This window comes from Nyctibius grandis, chromosome 10, assembly GCF_013368605.1.
Source record: "Nyctibius grandis isolate bNycGra1 chromosome 10, bNycGra1.pri, whole genome shotgun sequence".
Classification (NCBI taxonomy): Eukaryota; Metazoa; Chordata; class Aves; order Nyctibiiformes; family Nyctibiidae; genus Nyctibius; species Nyctibius grandis.
This window is the reverse complement of record NC_090667.1, coordinates 29,923,084-29,949,992: the sequence shown is the minus strand read 5'-3', so window position 1 is coordinate 29,949,992 and position 26,909 is coordinate 29,923,084. Positions and strand designations below refer to the sequence as shown.

Sequence of the window (26,909 nt, the reverse complement as noted above, 5' to 3'; positions counted from 1 at the left end):
AGCTCACTGCTCTTACCCCTCAGTTATACAGGTACAGCTGTTTGCAGGGCTACACTGACCCATGCAATCAAAACCACTACGCTAATTTAAAAAAAAAAGTCACTTTTCCAAAAATAGGCCTTTTTTTAAATCTCAAACTGCCTCAGCAGTCCCACACAATTTTTAGCGTGGCCCCACAAACGCACGTATTAGTGCACAATCATGGGGGCAGCAACTACCAGGGCTGCAAGGGACATCAGCCACCTTTGCTGCCAGTCAGTGTATTGTGGAACCGTACCCAAAAAATAAAAATGAGCACAAACAAGGAATTGGTTGAGTACCAGCCAAAGCTGCTTCTGCCTTACCCCATCTGGTGGCCTGTTGCTTATATACACCTGGCAGCGATAGCTATTCAGGCATGTTATCTGGAGTTGCAGCTACTTGAGAAGAAAATGCAAAGTTGGATTAATTCTGTTCCTCTCACAGTTATTCCCTGGGTCCCGCAGCAGTCAGCACATTCCTCACTCCACATCCAAAGTGGAGCGTCAAGACGCTGTGTGCTCAGATCACACAGAGCCATCAAGACCTGACGCAGTCCTCGCAGCCTGCCACCTCTAACCAAAGCAGATAAATGGAATTTACACGTTTTCTTGGAGAAGGTGCAAGTTCAGAGAGAAGAGTTCTCTAAGGATAAGTTCTGGGAAGCAGCAGAAGCCCTGGCTGGAAGCTTTTCCCTCGTTACCTACATTAAACACCGCAGGGAAAGGCAGAAGGCAATTCTGAACAGTGACCCATGGAGGAAGCGGCACTTCGCATAGAGCCACCGCTTACTGAATAGGCCGCACTCTAGAGCAAAAGGCACCACTTTTCTTCCCTCAAAAAGCCAACATTCGTTAGAAAAGCATAAACTCTTTTGAAAAGCCACAGTAGCATGATTAAATACTATTTTTCCTTTTACACAGCAAACCATACAGGGCTGAACCCTTAAGGAAGATATGAACTTTCATGTGAATGAAGCCCATTAACTGCTGTGCAATGAATGGTGCCTGTAGTCCAGAATTCATTTCCTTTTAGAAAGCAATGAGGATAGAAAGCTTACGATTGCTACACACAAGTGCTGACTCATTCAAGGTCATTTTACTCCTTCCCTGACAAATTGTTTCTTTGATATCCAGGCTGCCGTGGTATTTCAGAAGAGTATAGTTTTGGTGGGAGTCAGAAGCAGAAATGTAAAACAGTCAAATTAATACTACAGTAAAATACTACTAGACAGCTCAAAGGTCAACTTTTCAATTAGCAAGTTATAATAATACAGATGATTGTCACACTTTTTTAAACAGAAGTCTCAATTCTCAGAATTTTCTGTTTAACAAGACATGAATTAACTTTAAAGCACTGTTTAACAAGGCAGGAATTAACTTCAAAGCAGTTCCTGAAATGGTACCATTGCTTCAACAGGACAGCCCCACTTTGCATGAGGCTGTAGCAGCACTAAAAGCAGTTCTGAACCCCCCAGGAAAAACAAGCTGTCTCGCCAAAACTGCATTTATCAGTCAGCTGCTATGGGGACAGCGATGCTGGTTATGAGCAATGGCTCTCTGGATTGCTGATATGGGTAAACTGGAATAAGACTTTCTTGAGAATATTGCCCCCTCTAACCAGAGCTCCCCAAACCCAGAAGAAACAAAAAAAAACCCCACACCTAAAGAAAAAACACAAGCAGAGAGAAGACACAGCCTAAGGTAGGTAGAAGTAGTCATCTTAAAGACAAGGTTTAGCGTGCTGCCTGCAGGTCCTTGACAGGACCTTCATAAAGACCTGGCGTAGGCACACAGGCTGTTTTCTACACCTCAGTCTTGAAATGCGCTCCTTTCAAGGAAGGGATTATTTTTTTAAAAGATAATTTCCATTAGTTGCCTGTTTATATCTTCCTCTGAAAAGAGCAAAGTTTTAATTAAGTCCACAAACTGAATTTTGATAGTTTCAACCAGGAATTTCCAGGTGATTTTTAGCAAGGAAGCCTGAAATACAAGCTGTGATTCTCTTTCCTTGACATACAAACCTCCTCTCAAATTCATAAATTATTTTTGATTCCAGGTCAGAATAACATCTGGTTTGATATTGCTACCAGCATATTTTAATATAGCAGTTTACTGGCAAGGTCTTTCATTGTAACTAGGAAAGAAAAAGAAACGTCAGTGTTGGACAAGGAGGGAAAAATACTCTGAAACTCACTTGTAGGATTTTCTGGAGCTTGCAGCCGTGAGCCCTTAGGCCCTGGCATTTAAAGACGCTTATGTGCCCGACTGCTGCTGAGGCTCCGAGCTCAGCTCCAGCGACGGCTCCCAACACTCCTGCACGTTCGACATCCATAGATAGATAGATAGATAAATAGATACATAGATAGATAGATAGATACAAGGAGCACACTGCCCCAAGACAGAAGAACAGCTTTTTGAAACACCGGTTTCTTTAAACACACACACGACACATTCCTGCCGATGTCAATATGTTCATTTGGAGACACGACACAGATCCCAGCCACGTCGGTGACAAAAATGCTGCTGTCAGAAGCCAGGACTTCAAGTAGGTGGGTCGCCTGAAAACAGCGAATGGCTTCTGGGTTGCGTAAGCCACGTTAACTTATAAATACAGTAATATTTACTAATTTTTCCAGAAAGCCATCACATACTTCTTCAAATGATTTTTCTTTCACTAGCTGACATTATTTACAAGCATCAGGATTTGTAGCACAAAGCAGGAAGGGGGATATAATTTAACACAATACAGTTGTGTCTTACATAGCTTTGAGAAGAGGGAATGCTCAATGGAAAACACGCTTCAGTTTTATCGCTTAAGCTTTTTTAGCACTCTAGACTTACTTGCTGAATAGGTTTAGTACTTCCTACTGGATGCCAGTAGCAGGTTTATTTAAAAGAGGCAGCCTGTCTTTCACAGACGATCTAGCAGTAATTGGTTTTTGCATGTAATAACTATTACATACAGCATTTAAGTGGTTAATGGCTTAAAGGTATCTCTGGGACATTAGTTGGTAAAAATAAAATACAATAACACAAGCAAACAATGTGATTAGAATAATGTGTCCAAACAGTTTTTAAACACCTGAATATTCGCTTTCATTGGTGAAAGGAATAGTCTAGAAAGACGACTTCACCACAGCGGAGAGCTTTCCCAAGAAATACACACACTCTTGGAAACCCTCATGCCATCTGCTGAGAGATTATGAAAGTGCATCGCAACGAACGACATACCTGAATGAGCAATCAGGGCTTCCGAGCATTTCATGTACTGGTTTAATTACTGCAAGACTGATGTTGAAATGAATGCTGCTTGTGATCAAGTTCAAAAGGAATAAATCTGCTTGAATTGTGTAAGTTACCCAAGAATTTTCGAAGAACTAGCTGGAACTTCCACTATTGATATTCAGCAAGTTGAGGACACTAAGCCACAGAGGTCCATAACAAAATATTGTTCCAATATGTTAAAAATATAAGAATATAATGTGGGAAACCCAAACTATTAATTTGGCGTGAACATTCTAACTTTGCAAAAACACTGGTATTAAATACAGTTGTGTTTGTTGTTGGGATTTTTTTTCTAAAAAAGACACTGGATTTTCTGCTCCACATCATTACATGCTGGAAAGAATGTATCTAGTTCCAAGTCAATTTAAACTACAGAAGTTTATTAACAAGTCTCAAAATAATAAACAAGTGGGTAACTGGCATCCAGTGAAAGCGATTCTAGTGACAACCTGCAGGGTTGAGCTGTTACCCCAACACCCCAGTGCTCTCGGCAAGTGTTTGAAGGCAGCAAGTGACTTTCGTAGTTGGCAACAAAAGAATTGCTGCGAACTAAAGACTGGCAGAGTATATTTCCACAAAGGCCACCACTTATTTTCTTAAATCTACCAATCTGCCAAGCATGTAAAAGCAGACATGTGGTTTTTCTGGGTCACAGCAGCAAGTAATAAACTCAAGCTCCCCCGGAATAAGCACTATCCCAGGGGACACAAAAGGGATGTATGGAAGACAAGCAAAGAGAATGTTTTTTCTTATTTGCACTGAAACTCCATATCCAATTCTGCCCCAAACGATACTGATGAGTTAGAAGAGGTTCAGAAAAAAAAGTCTGAAGGATTCAAGATCTGGCAAGCCTACCATGAGCAGAAGGCTACCACAGCCTGCTTTTCCTCTAGCCTACAACAGTTTCAGAAATGTTGCAATCTGAGTCTGACACTAATTATTAAAGGAAGATATACAGTAAGAGCAACTTAATTCGTTAAGTCAGACAGACAGACCTAACCAGATCCACTGGCCAGCACCTGCTGTACAGAGATATTCCCCCAGAAAAGCGCAAAGGCAGCAGTGTATTGATCCAGTTCTACCCTGATCCTCTCATTTAATGCTATTCTTATCTATAAAGAAAAAGAAAGAACACTGCATGAATATTTTTCTAAGCAAATACAAACCAGATGAGTTTTGACCTCAATTCAGGGACAAATTTCCACTACAGGCACTAAAGAGATGTGTTACTAAAATGGATCACTTTGCTCAAAGAACAAGACATGTAGCTGGCACTCATTTCCAAGAGATAAAGGGTTAAAGCAGTTACCCATTTCCTCAACTGGAGGACTACTACCATTGTAAAGTCCGTATTCAGCTGAATTCCATCAGGCCATGCTTTCTTAACACAATCTGACATGTACCTCTTCAAGATCTTGGATTTTCTTTTCCTTCTCTCTGCCTCTCAGTAGCAGACACTAGAAATAAATACACCCAAAAAGCCAAATGGTAATCCAAACAAAGTAATATTTAATTATCAAGTTGGGGAGACTGATGACAGGACTGAAAAATTTCTTTCTTTAAAATACAAAACAAAACACACTTGCCAGGTCCTTTACAGACAACACAATACTGGTTTTTGTTTCAAGTTCATAACTTGGCTCTTAAAGTAGTTGATAATGAACCAGCAGGCATTATTTTAAATCATCCAGTTTTATTAAATGAGCCAGAAAGGAAAGAGGCAGGGCTAATTACCAGCATTCCTTGATGAATTACCTAGCGGTGTGTGGTAAATCTCTGGGCGTCTTTGTCTTTATCCCCAAATCTATCCCTTGCTTATTTCTCAAGAGGTTAAAGGACATGGGGCTAATTAAGGAACCAATCCAATGACAGACAGAATCATTCAAGGTAAGGCTGGTTTTTACTCTTTCAAGCTTTTGCATCTCTGCCTGGTACTTCTTAATCTAATTTAAAAAAAAAAAATTATTACTGCTGGGGAGGGGGAGGAAAAGTGCTAATCTTGTCACGGTCAGGCAGGTTGAAATTGCCATGCAGTGCTGGGCAAAATGCTACATATTTGTCATTTAGCCAATAAGAAATTCCTTAAGCCTCACTTGAATGGCAGGAATGTCTCCAGCTTGTCACTTTGAATTCATTCACTGCACAGGTTCAGCATCTCAGAGAATAATGCTGCCAAACTAGCTGAAGAACTGAAATATTTGCGAGTATACGTAATACCAAAAGATTACTTTAAGCAGATCTAAATTTTCACATTTAAAATTTAATGTCTATCAATGGTGTCAGCAGAGGCCAGCCTAGACCTCCACCCAACTCCCCCGCTCTCCAGCACTGTGTGTGGCTCTGGGCACTATTTTCTGCCAAATTAAGCCGTGGACTCGGCAAACACAACTGCAGTGGCCAGCATTCGCCCTCTTCCCATGTCCTCAGCTCAACCAGGAAAGTGGAATAAGGTGGTTTTTAAACTAACGTTGACTGAATAAAGGACTTAATAGAAGCTGTTAAAACCTGTCAGCTGGTAGGCTGCGGAGCCTCATCAATACTTTTAATACCCACAACTATGGGCACCTACAAATCTTTAGGAAGATTAACTCATCTTCTGCAGGTCTGAAACACCCACTGACACATGGTGAACCACCATTTTCCCAAGATCTGGTAACTCAGCCATCAGATAATACAGCTAGACCATTAAAAAAAAAAAACCAAAACAACACCAAACAAAAAAAAAAAAACAACAAAAAAAAAGTGCTTTGAAGTTGTACGAGAACAAACTTCACAAGCTCTCCTTAACTTTGTGGATGTTATGCCAGCGGGAAGATAGCAAATCCTCAAGACCACCAGCTAGGGTATAAACCACCAAGAACCTTCTGAAAGGTGATCAGAGCTTGGACCTCCAGATGTCTATATTGTTTTGTCCAAATATATCCTTATTTCCTCTGTATCAAAAATGTTATTTCGAACTACCAGGTTAACTACTGTGAACTCACAGGGCAACAGCTCTATGAGAAGGAGCAGTTTCTCAGCTACCTTCCCACTCTGCTCAGTTACCTGTGCACTCTGCTCACACCATCATCTGCCCAGGAAGTACCCTGGCCCCCCAGCAGCACAATTCAGCAGCATCACAGTTTGTCCCACAACTTTGGGAGCTATATTTTGTGCCACAGCGACCACAGCTGAAGAGCCAAGATGGAAAGATCAGACATCTTCATCAGCAACAGCATTTCTCTCAAGAGCTAAGCAACACACGTATTTGCACCCACAGGAAAAGGGCATTTGGGACGAAGGGTGAAAGCAGTGTTTTGCACTAGCAGTCAAGCAGTCAGATACTTCTACACAGAAGCATGTTGCCCCCTTGAATTCCATGCATTTTTAATGTCTAATAACCTAGGTGTTAAGCAAGAGTTTACATTTTACCTCTATTACTAACCACAGACATCGAGCACCAGTGCTTGTTTTGGAACAGCTTTCAACCCACTAAGCAAGCACAAGATTTAAGGCCTGAGAGATACTTTTACTTACGTGAAAGCTTAGGAGACCAGGCAGGCTTTAGTGGTTCTGTAGTTAAATGCAAGTTTTTTCCTTTCTGAAGAATTTGCTGTAGGCTTAAGTTACGTGTACCAGCGTCACTGAGTGTAAGTAACCTTAGTTTAAATGTTCTATCTGTAGTTCACCAAGACTCGATCCGGCAAATCACTTGTCTAAGTTCTCAATTGCAAATACACCCCACGCTTACTTAACATACCAGTACACACTACTATCTACCATTGTCACGTTAGATTAAATTAACTTTTAATCAGATAAGTGTGTCCACAAACACATTTGCTGTAGCAGACGCTACCACATGTTTATCTCGACATCCCATTGTTTCTGTTCTTCAGAACCGTGAGGTAAGTCCCCTGTACAATGAAGTTTTGTGGTAATTATTACACCAAGAGCACTATTGCTACCTGCACAGCCTTCCCTGCTAGGAAGTGACCACCACGGGTCACTCTGTAATAAGCACACTGGAAAAGGACTAGGAGGAGGTATTTTTTTGATAAATGTCCATAGTCATTAACGTCACTCAGAAGGCACGCTCGGCATTTCAAAAACGAAGAAATACAGGGTATCTGATGCAAAGAGCTGATCGTGGTGGTGCATTTAAAATCTGCATGAACAACGACACAAGGGTGAAGGCAAGAGGCCAGCCTGGCCGCCTGCACCGTTCCACGCGTGGCTGCAGCACTGCACTCCTGTCGACACGGAAAAGGCTGCTCTAAGGGGAAAGATGTGTGAGCTACAGCAAGGGCTGGGATGGCATTAAGGAAGAGATAAACAGAACCACTCTTATCAGTAGCGATCAGCCCACAACATGAGATGGGCAAAACCTCTTGCAATAATAAAGCCAGAAGAGAGGATGTCCAGTAAACAGCATCTGGTTCTAGGCTTTGAAAAGAGGTTTCAGCTTGTTTAGGACCCCAGGTGAAAGAAGAAAGGCCACAGTGACAAGACACAGCAGTAAAGAGCTGTATTTCTAGCACCAAAACAGCACTTAACACCTACCATGGAGACACCAACCTAGGCAGTGTGGCAGGGGGAATCCTAAGTAGGGTCATTAGTGGTAGATAAATTTTAGAATATCCAGCATATTACAAGCATTATTGTATGCAAATACACTATTAACAATCTGTTCATAGTAAATATTAAAAATGGTTTTTTAGCCTATATTTCCATAAGTATGTTTGAATATATGCATCGTATTTTGGGGTGAGCTGCCCCATTAGCAACAGCAGACTGTCTTCGTTCAGCCCGCACCCACGGCTAAAGACTAACCAGTTGTTCTATCACCCAATATCCCTTCCCTGATCGAGAAAGAGAATTGGGAAGGGGAGGAAGACTTATGGGTTAAAATTGAAACAGATTTAATAAAATAAGGAAACCAATATCAATGCTAATACAAAAGACACAAAATTATACTTAGCCCACAGAATGGTGGCAAGTCGCTCCAGGGACAATCGTTGAGAAGGAGAAAAAGCGAGAGCAGAGCAAAGAGCCCCCAACCCCCAGCAGCTTTCCCATTTATAGTGAACCTGACATTGATGTTACAGAACACACCTGTGGGCCAGCCTGGGGCAGCTGCCCTGGCTTACCGCTAATGGCCTTGGTCACCATCCCACAGCTGGCCACAAACTGAAACAAAATGTAACAGAAAAGTGATTCTATAAAGTTTATCCCTGCAAAACCAGGACAAGGCACTACATGGGAGCACAGAGAGGAGAGATCTCAAGCTGCAGATCACCAAAGCAGGACCCGCCTTGTCCAGATCCCCTGGAGCAAGGGAGCTCTTTGCTCGCCCTCCAGAAACAAGGATAAAGGGGATATTAGCATCCTGAAAGAGACCCGTTACATCATCCACTGGTCAGGAGACCTGCTTTTATCTTATTACCTGCAAAGCATTTATGCAGTGTCCAAATGACATCTGCACCACTGCAGGGACACGCCAGTTCATGCAGCAAACACCCACCGCAGGAACCCACCCCAGCCCTCGAGGCTGTACTTCGGCAGCAGCACCCAACGTGGCTGTCTCACGTGAGCATCTCCCATCTCAGCGCCTGTGCCACGTGGAAGTTACATTCTTAAATCCCCAATGGCAGACAAAGAGGGAGGAAGACACATGAGAAGTCCAGCAGATTTCTCACTGTGCTATTCCTTTGGTGTGACAACACTCAGGAGGAAGGGGAGGTAAACCAACCGCATCCTCTGGAGCATTAGCATGCAGCAGTAGGGACAGACGGGGACAGGGACCACACCATTCCACCCCAACACATCCAGTTTAGGCTTCCATCAACCCTTGTGCTGTGACCTGGTGCATCACATTAAAAACATGACAGCACAAGTGTCACATCCACGCACCAACCGAGGAATGCCAACAAGTAACATGCGGGAGCCGAGGGAAGAAGTGTTCACCCTCAATTTTCCACCTTCCATCTGCTTAGTGAGACACACAGAGGGATGGGTGTCAGCTGCCCACCAGTAACATTTTCAATTCTGCAAGAACTGATAATGTTTTCAAAGGAACTGATATGCAAAGCTGGCCCTGAGCCACCTTTCCTGACTCCTGAGGATGCTCCAGCGCATCTCCTGCCATGAAGGACATAAGCTCACACCAGTCACGGGCAACACCATGCTGTGTTTTGGGCAGGCAGGTCCAAGGTACTTAAGTGGATTGTGTTAAGTTTGTTCTCAACAGTAAACTTCATGCAGAAATCAGGCAAAACAATACAAATGGCACGGCATAGCTACAATTCAGTTTTTGTAATGTCTCCCAATGAGCAAAGAGGTGAGTCCCCTCTCCTCCCCCAACCCACTTCTCTGAATTTCTGCAGTAAATTTACTTTCTGGACCTGTGCAAATTCTGTAAACAAGACTACTTTGAGACAAGGGCACTTATCAAAACAAATAGAAGAGAGCAATATTCAAAGGCAAGCCTTAATCAATGTCTCAGGTCTGACTATTTCTATCAGCAGAACTTCTCAAGGACTAACCTAAAAAACAAGTAGAGGATCCTCCAAGCCTTGCTTGGGAGAATAAGGCATGATGGCTGGTAATTTCAGCCTTTACACTGATTCTGTGGTTTTTTTTCCCCTGGATCTTTTAGTGGCTTAGATGAAGGAAAACCCTTTTCCTTCCGTCTCTCTTAAAAGCATGTAAAGGGTGGTGAGCCCCATACCGACACTGATACAGCACAGCTTTGGTGAAGATGCCAGAGGGACATTACGTAAAACTCTGGTCATACAAGTCATCGTTTCTGCCTGCTGAACAAAATATCCTAAAATCAGTTTCCTAGACTGACACAGAAGACTGAAAACTACCCTATAGATGAGGCTAGGGTACCACTGCCTGTCAGAAAGGCAGGGAGCTGCCCTGCTGCTGCCAATAGTTTGGCAGGCAGGAGATCACTCACTTCACAAGAATCCTGCAAGTTGCTTGGTAGGAAAGGAGGCTGGGAGTGGGCAAGGGAGGGCATGAAAGACACGAAAAGCAGAACCCAGTAACGCCATCACATCAACAGAAGATGCTCCCTAAATAACTGTCAACAGACAGCTGCTGGGACCACAGGAGAAAAGCTAATTCCGTGATATCAAGCAGGAAGACAGTAACAGATGAAGTCCAAGACAGCTACGGGGAAGGTGATTTAACAGACCAGCTTCACTACAAACCAAGGGCGTATTCTCTCAGTTTCTAATAGCCAAGGATTTCATCACCTTTAACTAATTTAATTCCACATGGTACGGGATTAATAGCAGCAACATTTTGCAAATGGCTGACTGAGGAGCAAAAGGACTAACCCATCATCAGGTCTCAGTGACTACAGGCAGGGACCTGATGCACGACCTCAAGTCCTGGGCTAACCCTGCTCACAGAAATGCAGAACCCAGTTCCCAGACATCAGCTCTGGGACACTGAAGTTGAGATTTGCAGCTGTGCTTCTGCTCCAACAGATAAAGACTCCTACCAGACAAGAGAGTAACTGCAATCAACAACAACAAAAAGAACAGCTTCTTAATACCAATTAAGTATAGAGAACTAAAATATACCTGTATAGAAGAAGCTACTCCATAAAACAACCCACTGAAGACATCTTAAGAGGAACTCTTTGCAAAGAAGTTAACTCTTTTAAATAAAAATAAAAACTTACTTTGCACCTCAGGAACAGATCCTGATCCAACATCGATAGGAACTGGAACTACTCCAACAATCAACATTTTTAAGTTATATGCTCCTATTTCCAAGGCAGAGCAAGAAGCTGAACCACAGCAGAAGCAAAGAAACTCTTGTGACATCTCTCTGTAGCATTTGTCCTCAACTACCAGTAGGAGACGGACGAGAAGGTGCTTAAAGATAAACCAGCCTGTACATCTGTAAAGCTAACATCAGCTCTGCAGAAGGATAACTGACAGCCATAACAAATCTTCCTTTTGCTATTAGATTCAAAGACATACTGTTTCAAAGGCATTAGACCTGCTCCTAGTCCACCTCTTAATTAGGCTGCACAAAGCAACACAAAATTTAAATTCCAACAGGTCATTTCCTACCTTGCCAAGCTACATGACTTGGCAGAGAAGTGATGCAATAAGAAATCATTACTCAGGAAAATGAAATTCTATTTATTCATATGGCCTTGAACATACCACATTATATAATTTGGAGATTCCTATGCAATGTGACATAGATTTGTATGTATTCCTCTTTCTTTCTGTATTGTTTCTAAATGAACATCTTGAAAACAAATATAAAATCCAAGCTCATTAACACCTTCGGTGTCGTTTTAAACTACTCATTCCAAACCAGCATCCTCAGACACCCAAGTATTATCCTCCTTCTCACACTGCGAGATATGGGAGAAATGCCAAATCTCACAACGTAACTAAAAACACAAAATGTTGACAAATTCAGCAGGCTTGGAGTGGGGTTTTTGATGTTAAGTTCCAAACCAAACAAACAAAAACAACACAAAACCAAAACCAACGACAAAAACAACTACCACATTTGGTCATACTTGTTTGTGAAGTAATATTAAAACAGATCTTTTTTTGAAGAAGGTTGCCTTGCAGATTAACATTTTTCAACGTGTAAAAATCCCCTTTTTGTCTCTCTCATTCTTTAAGGTCACTAAATCCAGACCATCTGGATAATAAAGTTACCAGTTTAGTTCCCTATTTATCTAATTAAAACTTCCGTACAACTCATATGGAAAATTTGTCTACAGCTAAAAACCAACTGAAGTGTAAAAGGCAGCTGCAGGGAAATGATGTCACTCGTACAGCGTTACTGCAGGCAGAGCCGGCTGTCAGCGTTATTGCCACCAGGAAGATTCTGATTTATTGTTAATCTCATCTTTTGAGCCAAATAACCTATTTAAAAAACAAAACAAAAGAAGTTATATGGACCTTTCAGCAAAATCCTACACTCACTGAAGCATCAGTGGTAAATTTTCAGCAAGATCCTGACTTCAAAGCCTCATATTTTGTACTTTTTTTTTTTTGTACAGAACTGGTCCACTTTTATCAGTAATTACAGATTTATCGGTAAGGATAAATCTTTAGCTGCTTTCCCCCCACCAAAATCACAAGCAGCAAAACTGTGCAAAGCAGTTTCTCTTCTCTGATGTGCAGAGAGAGGCCAAGAGGAGTTGGTTTTGCTAATTCTGACTGTTACTTATGTAAACGCGGGTGACAGGAATACAGGCACCATTGTGTCCCAGCGGGTAGCTCATGTTTCCACAACCATCACCTTCAAAGCACAATTCTCTGTCACCAAAAGGCACTTGTTGCCAGGTACCACTTTTAGTTTACAAGCCAGTTAAGGATACATTTACTTAATTTTTTGCTCTACAGGGTCATGCAAGCTGCCATTTGGGCTAAAGATGAGGTGTCCTCCCTCTTTCCCAGAGACCCTCCTCCATCAGGAGGAAACAGGGGACAGATATTTCTTTTGCAGCCCTGAAGGACGAGGATTCAGGTTCAAGTCCTTCGCGTGAAGCTCCCCCAGCAATGCTCCAGCAGGTTACAGATCCACACGCAAATCCTATGACAAACCAGCCCCTCGTAACCGCATTTGTAATAACCGACCATCACCTCTCGGCTGCAGCATCTTCTGTAGTTTGTCCTCAGAAATAAAGGGCTGCCTCCCCTCCTCTCTCATATAAAGAGGCAATTGTAAAATGAACAATATATACAAGTGCGAATGCTTCCTCAAGACACTACACTCCTTCCTTAATGGTAAAACACTGTCAGAAAATAAACACTTTCCTACAAGTTTTCAGAGAGGTTTAAAAAAAACCCCCTGAAATTCACGTCATAACATATTAGGAAGAAAGGATGTAAAAATCTAACATATGCTTATTTAACTAAGTGCATTACAAACGAAAAAACTACTTCATAGCACCCACACATCTGCTGGATCTGAATTATAACTATGGCGTCATAATCTAGAAACAAGTTTAACAAATTGTTATACACAAACATTGTGCGTAATGCACAAACGTTAGACAAAACAGTTCTTCCCAGTCCATGTTGGTCTGCTTACTGCATGCACAACATGCTCAAAGTATATCATCTTTAATTTTTAATGGACAGGTATCTATATATAAAAAATTCAATATTCAACTGTCGCCTTTTTGCTCCTAGATCATAGACCATACCCGAGTATGGTTCTAGTGTCTCAATTAAGTATTAGTTTTGGCACTGTCAACACAATACCATAACGCAGATTTAATAAATAAAAGCACCCTATGTTTCCTCCTTAAACCCGTCACACAGCCTGCCACGAAATCCTGAGCCTGCAAGTCTATTTTAAAACTAAATCTTTGAATACGTATCATTGATATATAACACTGATGAGCAAACTACAAGCGTATTGTAACCAAGCTCCATTATCTTGTCTGGTAAGAATATGCTTACGGACTGAAAGTGGTTACTAGACACCAGATTGTAACAAAAAGATTTAGCAATAACGCAGAGAAAATAGGTAACTCTTCAAAAGTAATCAAAATAAAATTTTCATTAAATATGTCAGCAAATTTCTCCAAAATGTTTTGCATTCTTTTACTCACACGTTTCACATTGCTTTACTCTACTTAGACTTACCCAGTACATGAAACTCTCTCTTTTCTCATAGCGATTCACGTTTTTCCCCCAAGTAATTAGCAAGCTACCTCCCCTTTGATGAGGGCAGTAACAAGCTCCTACAGTTTCCAGTAGGACAAGGAATCCAAAGCTACTAATAGCAAACAAGTCATTTAAGCAAAAAAGGATTACAAAGGTTTGTTGCAAGAGGCTGGAAACTCACCCATACTTCAGATTAAGGCTTTCTGAAGAGCTTTTTTGTACTCAGTTTTGACTCCATTTTACAAAAATATTTCATTGTTTTCTTTTAAAAACCAAAATACTGATTTGAATATCTATTAGTAATTCCTTCTTTTTGAAAATAACTAAGTACTAGTAAGATGGAGAAGTGTTTTCCAAAGGGAAAATGACGGAAACTTTAGTTTTGTTACAAAACCTCCCTCCCGAGATCTCAAAGTTTAAAGAAAACAAGCGTCACACAAATTTTTTAAAAATTACTTTCCCTTTTTCGCTATCAGGACACCAGAATAAGCTGCAAATCAAGCCAGAGAGCAGCTTATTTGAAAAAAATCATTGCCAAAAAATCCCTATAACCACATCGCTATTAAATAAAGTGCACGTAGATGAGCGAGAGCTCCTAAACAGAAAAGCAGCGAGAGCGGCGTACCTTGAGGACCTCCATGGGTACCTGGGTGGCGGGGGGCAGGCTGGGGGGGACGCTGACGTTGATGGCAGGTGTCTGGCTGACGGGGACTCGCTGCTGCATGAACTGGGCTGCTTGCTGCTTCTGCTGCTGCTCCCGACGCTCCTGCTCCTGCATCTGCTCACGCATGAGCTGCTGTCGTAGCAGGATTCGTGAGGTCATGCTGGAGGAGCTTAAGGGAGGCTTGGAAGCGCCAGGATGCTCGGAATTGCTGCGGGAAGAGCAGAGAGACACGGTTCAGCTTCCACAAGTGGGATCGCGGCTCCAGCGGCCGGAGCTGGCAGAATTACACGGGAACGCGGGGCGGGATGGGCGAGGATAAGCAATTCGGAGCCGACCTACTTCAGGTACTTAGCAGCCATGTTAGGCTGCCTTAACTTGGCTGCAGCTAACCACTTCCAACGGCCAATATCCAGCTGCAAAGAGCTATTTGGTGTTTCAATTTTTACAGCAACCATCCATGAGAAAAACAAATGCTTTGATAGGTAGCAGCAGGCACTCATACTCCTTTTTTTAAAAGGAATAAAGGGCTGTATCAAGTATAATGATAAATATAGATAATACTCCAGGTCTAATGATCTAGCTCAAAAATAAATAGACGAAATAGATCTACCTGTCCCATGAAAGCACAACACAAAGTTCCTTTATTTTCTGCAAAATACTACCTCAGGATAGCATTTGCTGGTGGGGACACTGTTCATAGCTAGAAGCCAGACCAAAAAAAAAGAAACCAAAAAAACACCCAACTCCCACTTCAGGCCTACCAGCACCTTCCGAGCACAGCGAGATACAAGAACAGGCAGAATAAACAACAACACAGGCTTGATTTCAGTCACATTTTATAAAGCACATCAGGCTGGCCGGAGCTAGCCCCCTGCCCTGCTTCACCACCTCAGAGCTATTTCTAAGGCACTGGCAAGCAGAGCTTCCTACCAGACAGCAAGGGACAAACCATGGCTGCAGGGACACCTTCTGAAGGACCCCATCGTTTTGTTAGCCCTCAGAACTAAAATCCATTTATAAGACGTTTCTGTAGCATAAGGCGGAACAATTAGGGTATGCAAACACCAAACTGCACATCCTTTGAGGGAAGGACGTTGGAAGTGGGTGGGGATACATGACTCCCTGTAAGAAAGAGCTACAGTGTGTATAATTCAGGATGTTTGGTTTCTGATTCTGACTGCTGCAGCTGGTTGTCATCAGCCTGTGGAAGGGAAGGGCTCCACAGGCTGTGATGATGCAGGCCCGTGCCAGGGGAAGCAAGGAGCAATCCTCTAGCCCTAGGACGGGACTGCTCTTCAAAACCCCACCTCTGGCTCCAATGTGGAGGTGCTACCTGCAGAATGCTGACAGGACAGCTTGCAAAGGGGTCCAGGAGCCAGCATCCCTTCCAGGTATTGCCTGGAGGCTACAGGCACCAAGAGCTATTCACGCTCGCACAACCAGAGCCAGTGCTGCTAGAGATTTCCAGCTTTGTTTAGGACTGATGTTGAAAACAGTTCAGCGTAGAAATGAAAAAGGAGAACCCACACTTGCTCTCCCAAGAGATCAAACTCTGCTTTTTCCAGAGCACACATTTTGGGGGCAGGGAGGGAGGGGACCATCTCGCTATTTAAGACCTGTCAGGTTGAAACATTCAGAGAGACACTGATCCTTTTGAAAAAACAAGAGAAAACCTTTGTGGTGAAACTAATGCAGCTGTGGAATAATCGCACTAATTAGCTGCTCAAGACAAGTCATTGACTGTGATACTTGTAAAAAAACACCACCCTTTCAATTAAGGGTGAAGCATTCTCACATCTCAACCCAGCAGTGTGTTTCCTGGCTCCAATTCTGAACCACTTGCACATTTCCTACCCAAGGACATGCTTTATTTCAGGATAGTTATAGATCAGTGGATTCCCAATTTTTTTGATCACGCACTGCTACCAGGAAAAAATGTTTGAGCACGCACCCCCAATCTATGTATATTCATTTATTTATGAACTATATACATGTATTACTGAAGCACTATTATTTTCTTCCTGCCCACCAATAACATTGCACACCCCAGTTTGGAGACCACTGTAACAGATGAGCAAAAAAAGGCACTCAAATGCTGCTTTTAAGGAAGGATTCATTCTCCTCATGTTGAGGAAAAGCATGTTTTGTATCCTCTAAGCAGGATTCTCATTCTTGTGCTATTGGCTTTTTTTATAGATACCTAATGCCACAAAATTGGTAACCCAGCAGTTCCTCCCACCTTCTTTCATTTTTAACTGTTTCTCCGCCCACCAAAGCCAAGTGTGCTAAAAACCATCTCAGAACAACCTTCCCATATACTAAAATTTTAGGGAATGTGAGGGAGAAGGAAGCAGAAATTATTTCCATGGCATTTCAAACAGCCCCCTGCCAGGAACCTCATCTCGCTCACGCGATTCCTGTACCTACTCACAGCAAGAACTCAACAACTGTCCTCACAGCTTCCTGCACGTGAGTCAAGGGTCTACTGTTGATAGAAAATTGTCAACCAAAGCTTCAAATGTTGTGTCTTTGAAAGAAACAAGTCCCAGAAAACACCGTTCTGCCAAATTCTTCCCCAAAGGGCAGAGACGCTTCCAGGTTTTATTGTTTCTTCAATTCTGCTCAATATTTTAATTATTCACTGGGAAAAAATGGCTTGGATGTAATTAGGTAGGTACTGCAAGGTTGGGCAACGTACTTTTTAAACAAGTATCAAAAGAAGAGCAGACTCCAGCAAGGGGAAGAAGAGTCTGATCTTGTTCACATCCAGAACACCAGATTTTGGTGGCCAGATAAGGGGAAAGAAAAAGCTTGAGAGGAGATTACTGAATGTCCTGTTCATCCTTATTCCAAAGGAAAAGCCAGAAACCAGCGTAGCTACCCCAGAGCCACGAGCCCAGCAGACACACCGTTCTCCTATTTGTGCGCGTTATAATTTTACGCCGGGCAGAGGCACCCAAACCCTGAACGCAGACAGCGCTGGCAGCAAGGTGCTGCCAGACCACAGCTTCTGCCATCAATGCGTTTGAGTTCAAATAATGCTTTCATCTGGGATAAAAGCTGCTGCACAACACCTGCCTGCCTGACCAGATGCTCCTGTCACGATCACTGCGAAGGAAACTGGACAAACACAAGACAGGTCCTGCCATGCAGGCTGCCCGTTACTCATCCCCAGGGGCTGTACGGCTCCTCTGGCGGGCAGGGCGGGCTCACCACACCAGCACTCCTTCCACTTGCCACCACCGGCACTGATCGAATGTGGAAAATGGTTCAAAACTTTGGTATCTCATCCTCTAAGCCTGTCCCATGCACAACACGGACCGTCCTGCCCAGCCTCCCTTCCCCACCGTGACCGCTCCTCCTCTTGACTAGGGGATGCTCCACGTAAAGCTCTGAGATGGAATGGAAGATGGTTTGGGTTTCATCATCACAGACCCTCCAGAGAGCAAACAGGAGAAGCTTTGTCAGAAACTCAGTTTTCCAATCGAAAAAACAATTAAAAGCTTTTTATGTCAAAGGCTTCATCAAAAGAGTTTCGAAAATTCGTATTTTTAAAGCTTCTTGACCTTTACGTGCTGCTGCACAGGCAGACCTTCTCCCATGATCAAGGACAGTGCCATGTCCTGCAGTACAACCCAGAACCTGGACACGTAGGTTCAACACTCTCATACATGAACTGATTCACCCCCGGATTATGTAGAGTCGGTAACAGAGCCCACACACACAACTGATACATGATGTGATTTAGATACTTCCTGCAAACACGGTTTATGGATACCATTTAATTGCAATAAATGAAACCGACTCATCCTTTTAATTGACATATGATTAAACCGGTTATCCATTAGCAGTCTAATAAGCACAGTGTAATACAGACTGAGAATTATTACTTACGAGTGCCATGTGCCAATCCAATTAATCATGAAGTGATAATGCTTTATTAAATAAGTTTAAATTACACATCCTTTGCACACACGCCTGGGAAATGTTAGTTACTGCATACATACGTTATAATGCAGATGGCCATTGCATAATAAAAGGCAACAGATCAGATTAAAATCAAGTTTGATTTTGTTGCCATCAGCTCAAGAGATTAGAAAGAACACACCTTTTAGAGCCTAATCTACCTTCCCAGATGTGTACTGATTATTTTATCTCTGTTTCCTGGGGCAAAAAGACAAACCAGTCTTTTGTTGGTCAGTTTTGTTTTGAGAGTCTTATAAATTGATCAAACAAGTTCTCTGGTTCACAGGCATTATTTACATGAGTTGTCTGGTTTACCAACATTATTTTGCATTAGCTGTGTATTCTTTAAGAAACTTCTCTGGAGATTTTGAACTGGAAAAAAAAAATCATTTAACTTGCTCTGCTTTTTAATTACTGTTTTAGACATTTTTTTTTAAAAGAAAGAAGAAAAGCCTCCAATGTGAGGTTTCTTAGACAAATTACAATAATTAAAAACAAAAACCAACTCCTCAAACAGAGATGAACAAGAATCAAATAAAATGCATTTTAAAAAAAAAAAAAACAACAACCAAAAAAAAAGAGCTTTCAAACCCACTTGCTCTGGGCAGGATTGACTGCCCTGCTCTAAGCAGAGAAATGGCTCACAAGAGGAGGCTGTCGCTCTCCTCTGTTCACGCCAACTGTTTGCTAATGGGTTAGTCCACAGAAAAATCAGCCAAGAAAAGCAGATTTAGCCCCTCAAGAAATCCACTGAGCTGCACCAGATCTCAGCGGTCAGAGGTAAGAAATAACACGGGATTTAAGTGCTTGTGTTTCATGTCTTACCCTTATCCCATTCATAATTATTTATAGAGAAAAGAAAGGCAACCACATTTAAGTACCTGACATTATCATAAAGCTATCTTGATCTTTAAAGCAAGCAGGTGAGAGATCACCAACAGCACAACTCAAATACTTGGCCTGACCTCCAGAAGGCATCAGAAGAAAGCACCACGCAGCTCCCCTGCCAGCACCCCTCCTGTTCAACAGCCACTAGTTTCCCCAAAACTACGTTTACTTGTCCAGATTCTGTTTTCAGTCTCTCTACCAAGCAGTAAAACCTCAAGAAGCTTTTTGTTGCCAGCACTATACAAATGGCTGAAGCAACAACACTTCTTGCAGCATCTCACCTGCCAGCCAGCACTGCTGTTTGCCGCAGAGAGGGGTGACAGAAAAGGGAAGGATACTAAAAGAAAAAAAAAATAAATGCAAGAGGGAGCCAGATTACCCCCAAAAAACCCAAACCCCAAAAAAACTCACACACAACAAAGCAGCCTCCTGCAGAGTCTCTTCTCCCCTATCTACAGCCAAACCAGGGGATTATAAATATAAGAAAACTACTAGTGCACTTTCCCTGGAGCACTTTGTACTTCATTCCTAAACTTTAATAATTGATTGTGGGTTACAGCGATGCTCCGCTCACACACCAACTGCCTGGTGCTGCTTAACGTATCAACGTAAAAAAAAAAACCAAACCCCAACATCTGGCACCCTCCTATGTCCTTTCCTGCCAAGGACGGAGCAATTACATAAACGCTGGGCAGACCTTTATCAGCCTTTACTATAAAGCAAGGACTATGTTTTGGGCCTCTATGAAAGAAGGTTTCCATGTTTGAAGGTTACATGTTTAAGACACTCTGCCTAATCACAGAATCACAGAATCAATCAGGCTGGAAGAGATCTCTGGGATCATCGAGTCCAACCATTGCCCTGACACCACCATGTCTACTAGACCATGGCTGCACCTAGACTAATGCTGCATCTTCTCCACCATCAAGGCAAACATTTTTCTGCCGCTCTGGTGCTTTCTTATCCTGCCCTGAACCAGCTCAGAGCTGCTCTCCTGCAGCAGCCCCGCTTACCCTCCGCCGCGGGCTGCACCCACGGCACACCTTGCAGCCCAGAGGGCATCCATCCATCGACCCGAATGCACTGAGGGCACCTGGCTGGCAGGGGGAAGGAGGAAAAAACCCTCAAACACCTACCATGCAGGTCCACCACCCAGGAGCCAAGGGCTGAATTACAAATTGAATGAACTCCTTAGATAGACTTGTCTTTAAAAAAAAAAAAAAAAAAAAAAGAAAAAAAACAACAAGCAAACAAACAAAATCCAACAACCGAACAAAACACTTCATTTAATCTTCAGTTTAGAATGTTTTTTTAAGTAGCTGTACACCATTTAGTAGTTTTCCATTTTTTCCTCCTGTCTTTAAAACACACCTTCACAAGCTGCTGAACATAATGCTCTCTGAACTTAATGAAAACCTCTCTCATGACCCAGGAGCACTCTGTAAATAATTATTAAGCTCTGGAGGTGGCTTTTGCATGAGTGTTGACTTAATAAAATGCCGTAAGTTGATCTGCTTGAATGCCCATTTACTTGGGGACACAGCTTGCAGTGTTAGCTTGGAAAGCTTGATCACCACCAGATTAAGGAACAAGGTAAAACTAAAGAGGTTCAATCTAGAAGCTGCAGAGGTCACATTTTACACTCCTTTACTACTGTTCTTGTTAAGAGGGAGATGAATAATTGCAAACCTAGGATATCCTCAAAGACCTCTATATAATAATCACTGTAATGCACCAAGTCTTTTTATATTTTTCTTTAAACATGGAGTATTTTATAAGCCTTCCCCTCCTGAAAGTCACCATCATGATCTCGGCCGGTCAGCCACAGCTGCTGTGGCTCTGCAGCAGACAGCGGCCAGCTCCCAAGCATGGTATTTTTAACTCCCAGAACACAACCTCCATCACAACACATCAATCACGCAACCTGCTCCCAGTGCCGTCGCTCCGGGAAAGCGTCACTTACAGACAGAGGCTGTCAAAGGAGCAGGGCACGAACATCTGAATGCTAACAGCTTCCATCTCTCCCCTCCCCTCCTGTCCAAGGGCTTCCGCAGAGCACCCTCGGGCGAACGTCAAGCGGTGTCCCGGCCAGTTGTGTCTCCAGGGGTGGCTCCAGATAAGGACCCGGCAACTCCAATCCCCGGGGAGTAGCAGCACGGGCACTGCAGACCTGTGCAATCCAGCACCTACTGAGGAGAGAGGAGAGGAGGGCGGGCAAGGCAGCCACGAGCGAGGTCTCCACATACCATGAAAGGGCTCCAAAACAGCCCAGAAGCTCGGAGTCAGGATCTCACTACATCTCGCCTCACCTGCATGTGAGCATTGCACAAACTACTGACAGAGACAGCCCCCGGCACAGAGAAACGCCCGGTGCCACCGCAGGGCTGACCGTGACCCTCAGGCCTGTGCCCAGGCAGCCGTACCACCCTCGCCGGCCCGCAGACGGACGCCCAGCTGTGGGTCTGGGAGGAACTGGAAGATGCAGGCTGGCGTTGAAAGCTCTTCTCCCATTCATTAATTAAAAGGGGTGTGATCAGGCCATTAATGGCATCAGAGGAGCAGATAAGGCCTGTCTGTAACGGCACAGTTTTCTCACGATCTTTATCACCAAAAAGACGACGGGAAAGGGTAGGTGCAGGACAGATTTGCTTTCTGGGACGTAACCCCTTCTCATCCAAGGTTCACCTATGTGAACATCCACACAGGAATCACTGGAGGGGCATCTCACAAGAGCTAGACATGCATCTGTAACGGTATGGAGACTCAATGTGACGGTGTACACACTAGTTTCACCTCTGCTTAAACAGGCTGAACCCCTCAGGCAGAGAAGGAGCAGGCAGGTGAAGAGACATACACACACAAATACCTCAAGCTCCCAAAAATGTTCCATGAAGGGTTAAAGGAATTCAAAATGTAGCTGACCGAGTTACCCAGCATTGGTTTGGTGCTCTTCCTCAAACTTTCAAAGCCATCACAAACTTAGAGAAGATATTACAAAAAAAAAAAAAAAAAAAAAAAAAAAAAGGCATGAGGCAGATTTGTCTTTCCCTTGAAAGCCTGACCAGTCACCTTGTCAAAGGCTTTCTGAACCATTTTTCAGACACCGCATTTATGGGTACTTCCCTCTCTAAAGGGCTCTACACACATTTGCAAAACAAAAAGCCAGATAGCTAAAACAACCAAGAGGTGATAAAAGAAAAAGCGAGGAGATAACACTCCACTAACAACCTCTGTAGTTCTGGATTTTGTAATATAGAATTTACCTTCTTTTATCTGGGTAAATAGAGAAGATAGCACCGTCGCCGAGAGGGAAGATGACGTATGATCACCGCACTTTTTGATACTTTGCAACTACGTAGGGGCCAGATCTGGCTCCACATCACCTTTCCATCGTATCTTGGTTTAGAAATTACCTACCACTTACACAGTGGGACGGCAAGTTTATTCAGAGGCAGCCCTGCAGAAAACAAGACTCAGCCATGCTGTGTTCACAGCTTGTACCCGTCATTCACATGCTCAGAGTCCCTCCTAGCCAAAAACCCACTGCGCTCCTCCAGCCGTACAGTGACCCAGCAATTCCCAGTCTGAACCCTTCTGCTCATCCGAGGTTTTCTGCTCATTGACTCCACGGTTACAGCGCGATTCAACGCTTTCCAAAGACGACGAGGCAGCTCGAAGCCTCATCTCGCGCAGATGACATCCTCGCTCTGGTATGCGGAGCACACAGGATCTTAAGGAGCAAAAAGGGAAAGTGTTTATGAAAGATTTGCTTTAAATGATTAAGAACCCTGAACAGTCATAATGAAAACCACAGAGCGAATTTGGTGCTCGGTATGTGATGGGTCTGTGTTATCAGCGTGTAGGACTTAGTCGTTACAGTAAACACTATGTGCAAGGGGGAAAAAAAAAAACACTAACACATTACTGCAATAACTCCAACATTAAAACAATCTCGGACAGATATTATGCAAAGTCTCACTTCAATCTCTAGCCGCAGCTCCAGCTTCATTACAGGACCCAGTCAGATCAGAGAGTGTCTTTAGCAACTTTTCTTTCTAACAAAGCAACTCTCCCGACTGCAGAAACCAACTCCTCAGCATCCACACGTTTTAAACAAACTTCAATTCAGAGTCCTTAAGCATTGCTCATAGCTCTTCTACATTTTTGGCTATTTGTGGAACAGTTATTGGGGCAAAAAGGATTATTTTACTGTGCAGTCTGAACAACTCGGCTTGGGGCGGGGGTGGGGGAAAAGCCTTTACTCAGCAACAAGTTACTTTACCAGCCATTTGGATAGTTACACTGCAATTGCAGGACAGATGTACCAGTCTTGCTGCCCTGGGTATTCACAGCACAGGCAGGAAGGTGGGACAAGCTCCTAGAAAGCATTAGTGATGTTTACAAACTTGCTAATTGAGGACAAGCAAAATGACAGTCGTTCACTGGAGGAATTGCCCAACTGCAAACAACTACAGAAGAGATGGCCTTTAGTTCCCTTGCTTAGGCCATTCAATGCGACCTACAACATCCCTGACGTGGGGTCATCTCAAACCAAGGCTCCTGGAGAAGGCAAACCCCAGCAGTCCATCAGGCAGCACTGCTATGCCACCACGGGATCCAGCAGCATCCTCGGTGCAGCCACATCCCGCAATAAGGTCCCCTCTGTCCCCAACTACCTATCCCAAATCCCAGCCGCTCCCAGTTCAGGGATTTCCCAAGGTGGGTACGGTTGCGGTGTGCTTACAACCTTTGGGTGTTCACCGTGGGTCACAACAGAACACCTCGGGCTCTGCTGTGCAGCTGGCACAGGGTGGGTCAGGGCAAGTACTGATTAGAGGACCTCTTCACCCACCATCCAACAGCTGTAAATTCTATTCTAAGTTCATGACATCTATGTGAACTGTAGTCTTTCACAGAAATATTTAGTATTGATTTAAAGGCTGGAGTACCAGGGAACTGCCATCTCCGGGGACCCCCCTCCGCCCTTGTAAAAAAAATGCAGCACCTTCTATCCAGGCAGAAACTGTTCACAAACACCAGAGAGAGGGAAAGAGGAAAATAATTACTTAAACTTGGGGTCACATGTAAATAAAAAATACCAAATCAAAAACATGATACAGAATGAAGCAGCATTTGAAAAAAACAAAACATGCAACATCTATACTTTCTGTTTTCACAAAGTGTCAAAATATATTAAAAAAAAAAAAAATCCTCCTTAATCTATTCATAAGTCTTTTCTTAACACCTCAAATACAGCCCTGCTAGTACACAGCCTTAATTTCATTTTGCAATCACCCTTTTGTTCGGCATCTTTCTTATGTTGCATCTAAAAAGCATAAGCTCTTCTCAAAGAGGAGACATCAGGAAAAATCCTCAGAAATAATTTTATGCAAACAAATAAAATCTCAAAAATTAATACAGCTGCTGCAGTACTAGAAAAAGGCTATTTTAAAGTAAAATAGTTCAGCATGGTACATGTTTTGCACAGTTTAATGACAACTGAGTGAGATATGCTGTTCATGTAGCCTGCTGCAGGAATACCACTTCTTACTTTTCAAAATACATTACAGCTATTGGTTTCTTTTTGAAAAAAAGCAGCCAACTCCAAACTATTTACAAGCCTTTTTGTTAGACCCTCTTAATCTCCTCTGCGCTGCCAGAAGCACAGCACTTGAATGGCTATTTCTGTTCAACGCTATATTTGTTGTGGAACTACTGCAAACTCCTGAATCATGTAAACAGTGGCAAGAGCCAAAAAATGTTTCACTGGACTTGAAGTTCACATCTGCCTTAGTTACTAGGACGATTAGTTTATAACCCATAAATCCTGCAAAGACTACAGTTAATCATGAATTCTCGCAATAGGGTTTTGCTTAATCTGGTTTATTTAGCATTCGTGACCTTGGCAGAGTACCTGCAGGAGCACCCACCAGTAATGTGGAGCAGCAATTCACACCTCCTGTTATTTCAGGCTACAGCAGACAACTGTACAGCGCTACATTAGTCACCCAGGTTCATAAACTTGCAGCAAAGTCACCTGGAAATGAGGTACAGCTCCAGACTTGCTGGAGCCCAGCACCCAACAGCATTGCTGTCCCTCATAAGCCGCATTATAACGGCTCTCAGCCTGGACTTGGTAGCAGCTGCACGTTTCTGCAAAACAAATGCTTGGCAAACACGCTGCTGGGAGCAAAATGACCCTCCCATTTCTTTGGCTGCTTAGTTGAGAAAGGTTAGCACTAGAAACCATGCCCGCACCTTGACCCACCACTTTGGATGCAAACTTCATCTTCTCTTCACTCACCACCTTCTATTCCTCCTGATCCTCCCCCAGCAGGAAGAAACCCCAATATTCCCAACATGATGGAAACTATGAAAAGCCCCAAAACAACAACAAAAACCCACACAGGTGCTTGATCCCAACTTCCCACAGATTTCAAAGAGCTACCACTGCAGGCAGGAACAAATTCTGCCAAGTGGTCTTTGCCACTGAACTGTAGAAGAGGTACTAGAGGTTCAAGGACAAGCAGCATATTTTTGGATAAGAATGGGACATCATAGGTGGATTAATGAAAACCAAAAAATGTTGCCTTCATTATCCACAGAAAAAATCTGGATTAAATCACAGTAGTCTGTTTTTGCCATACAACCACTTGCTGAATGCAGAAACCCAGTAGCTGCCCGATACTGAGTTGCCAATACATGTCTAACACGCTGAAAACATTTTTCCCATCCTTTTAGAGAGGCTGCTGCAAAGCCACATTCAGGAACAGCAATTGGTTTTCCAAGAACTCCGGAAAAAAAAATAGAAAGAAAAAAACCTATTTTTAGCAACCTCCAGGACAAACAAGATTATTTGTCATTCTTGTTTTGTTTTTAAAAGTAGATAATAAAATGCCTTGTCCATTTATACTTGCATTATGTACGACACACTGTAGTTTAAGATTGTACGAATAAAACACAAAGTCAAAAGATATTTTACTGTAAAAGCATTAACCTTATATATTGTTATACTTCTGTGCCCTGCCTCTTCACAGAGCTATAACCTGGCTGTACAATTCCTAATCTAAATAGAAGGCCATGTATTTTGTTCTGCCTAGAACTGACACTACGGACTACTTAAAACTGCATTAAAGCCAGCATTAACCTCTACGCACACTAGGGTACAGGAAAGGAGCATCAGCTCTCAGGATGCCAAAGTTATTCAGTTCACACTGGCATAGTTGGAGTGTTTGCAATCCTATTCACAAGTTACCAAAAAAAACCCCACAAAGCCCATGCCTGGAAGAGGGAAAGCCGTCTACTGCAGGACTTCTGGTTTTGGTAGCCCCCAGCCACCTCCCTGCACGCCCTGGATGGAGCTCTGGCCCCTGCTCGCCCAGCCTGCAGGCTGGCACTGCGCTGGGCACAAAGGGGCGAAGAGGCAGAGGGGGAAACGCC

At 43.1% G+C, this 26,909-nt stretch overlaps 1 protein-coding gene across 5 annotated transcripts in view; it reads right to left on the bottom strand.

Moving 5' to 3' along the window:
- The window catches only part of MITF (melanocyte inducing transcription factor), a 109,865-nt gene that overhangs the window by 35,717 nt on the left and 47,239 nt on the right, over positions 1 to 26,909 (bottom strand). For all 5 annotated transcript variants that reach the window (XM_068408697.1, XM_068408698.1, XM_068408700.1 and 2 more), the window contains exon 2: positions 14,577 to 14,823. In XM_068408697.1, the coding sequence (XP_068264798.1) occupies positions 14,577 to 14,823 (247 nt within the window). The remainder of the gene's footprint in view (positions 1 to 14,576; positions 14,824 to 26,909) is intronic.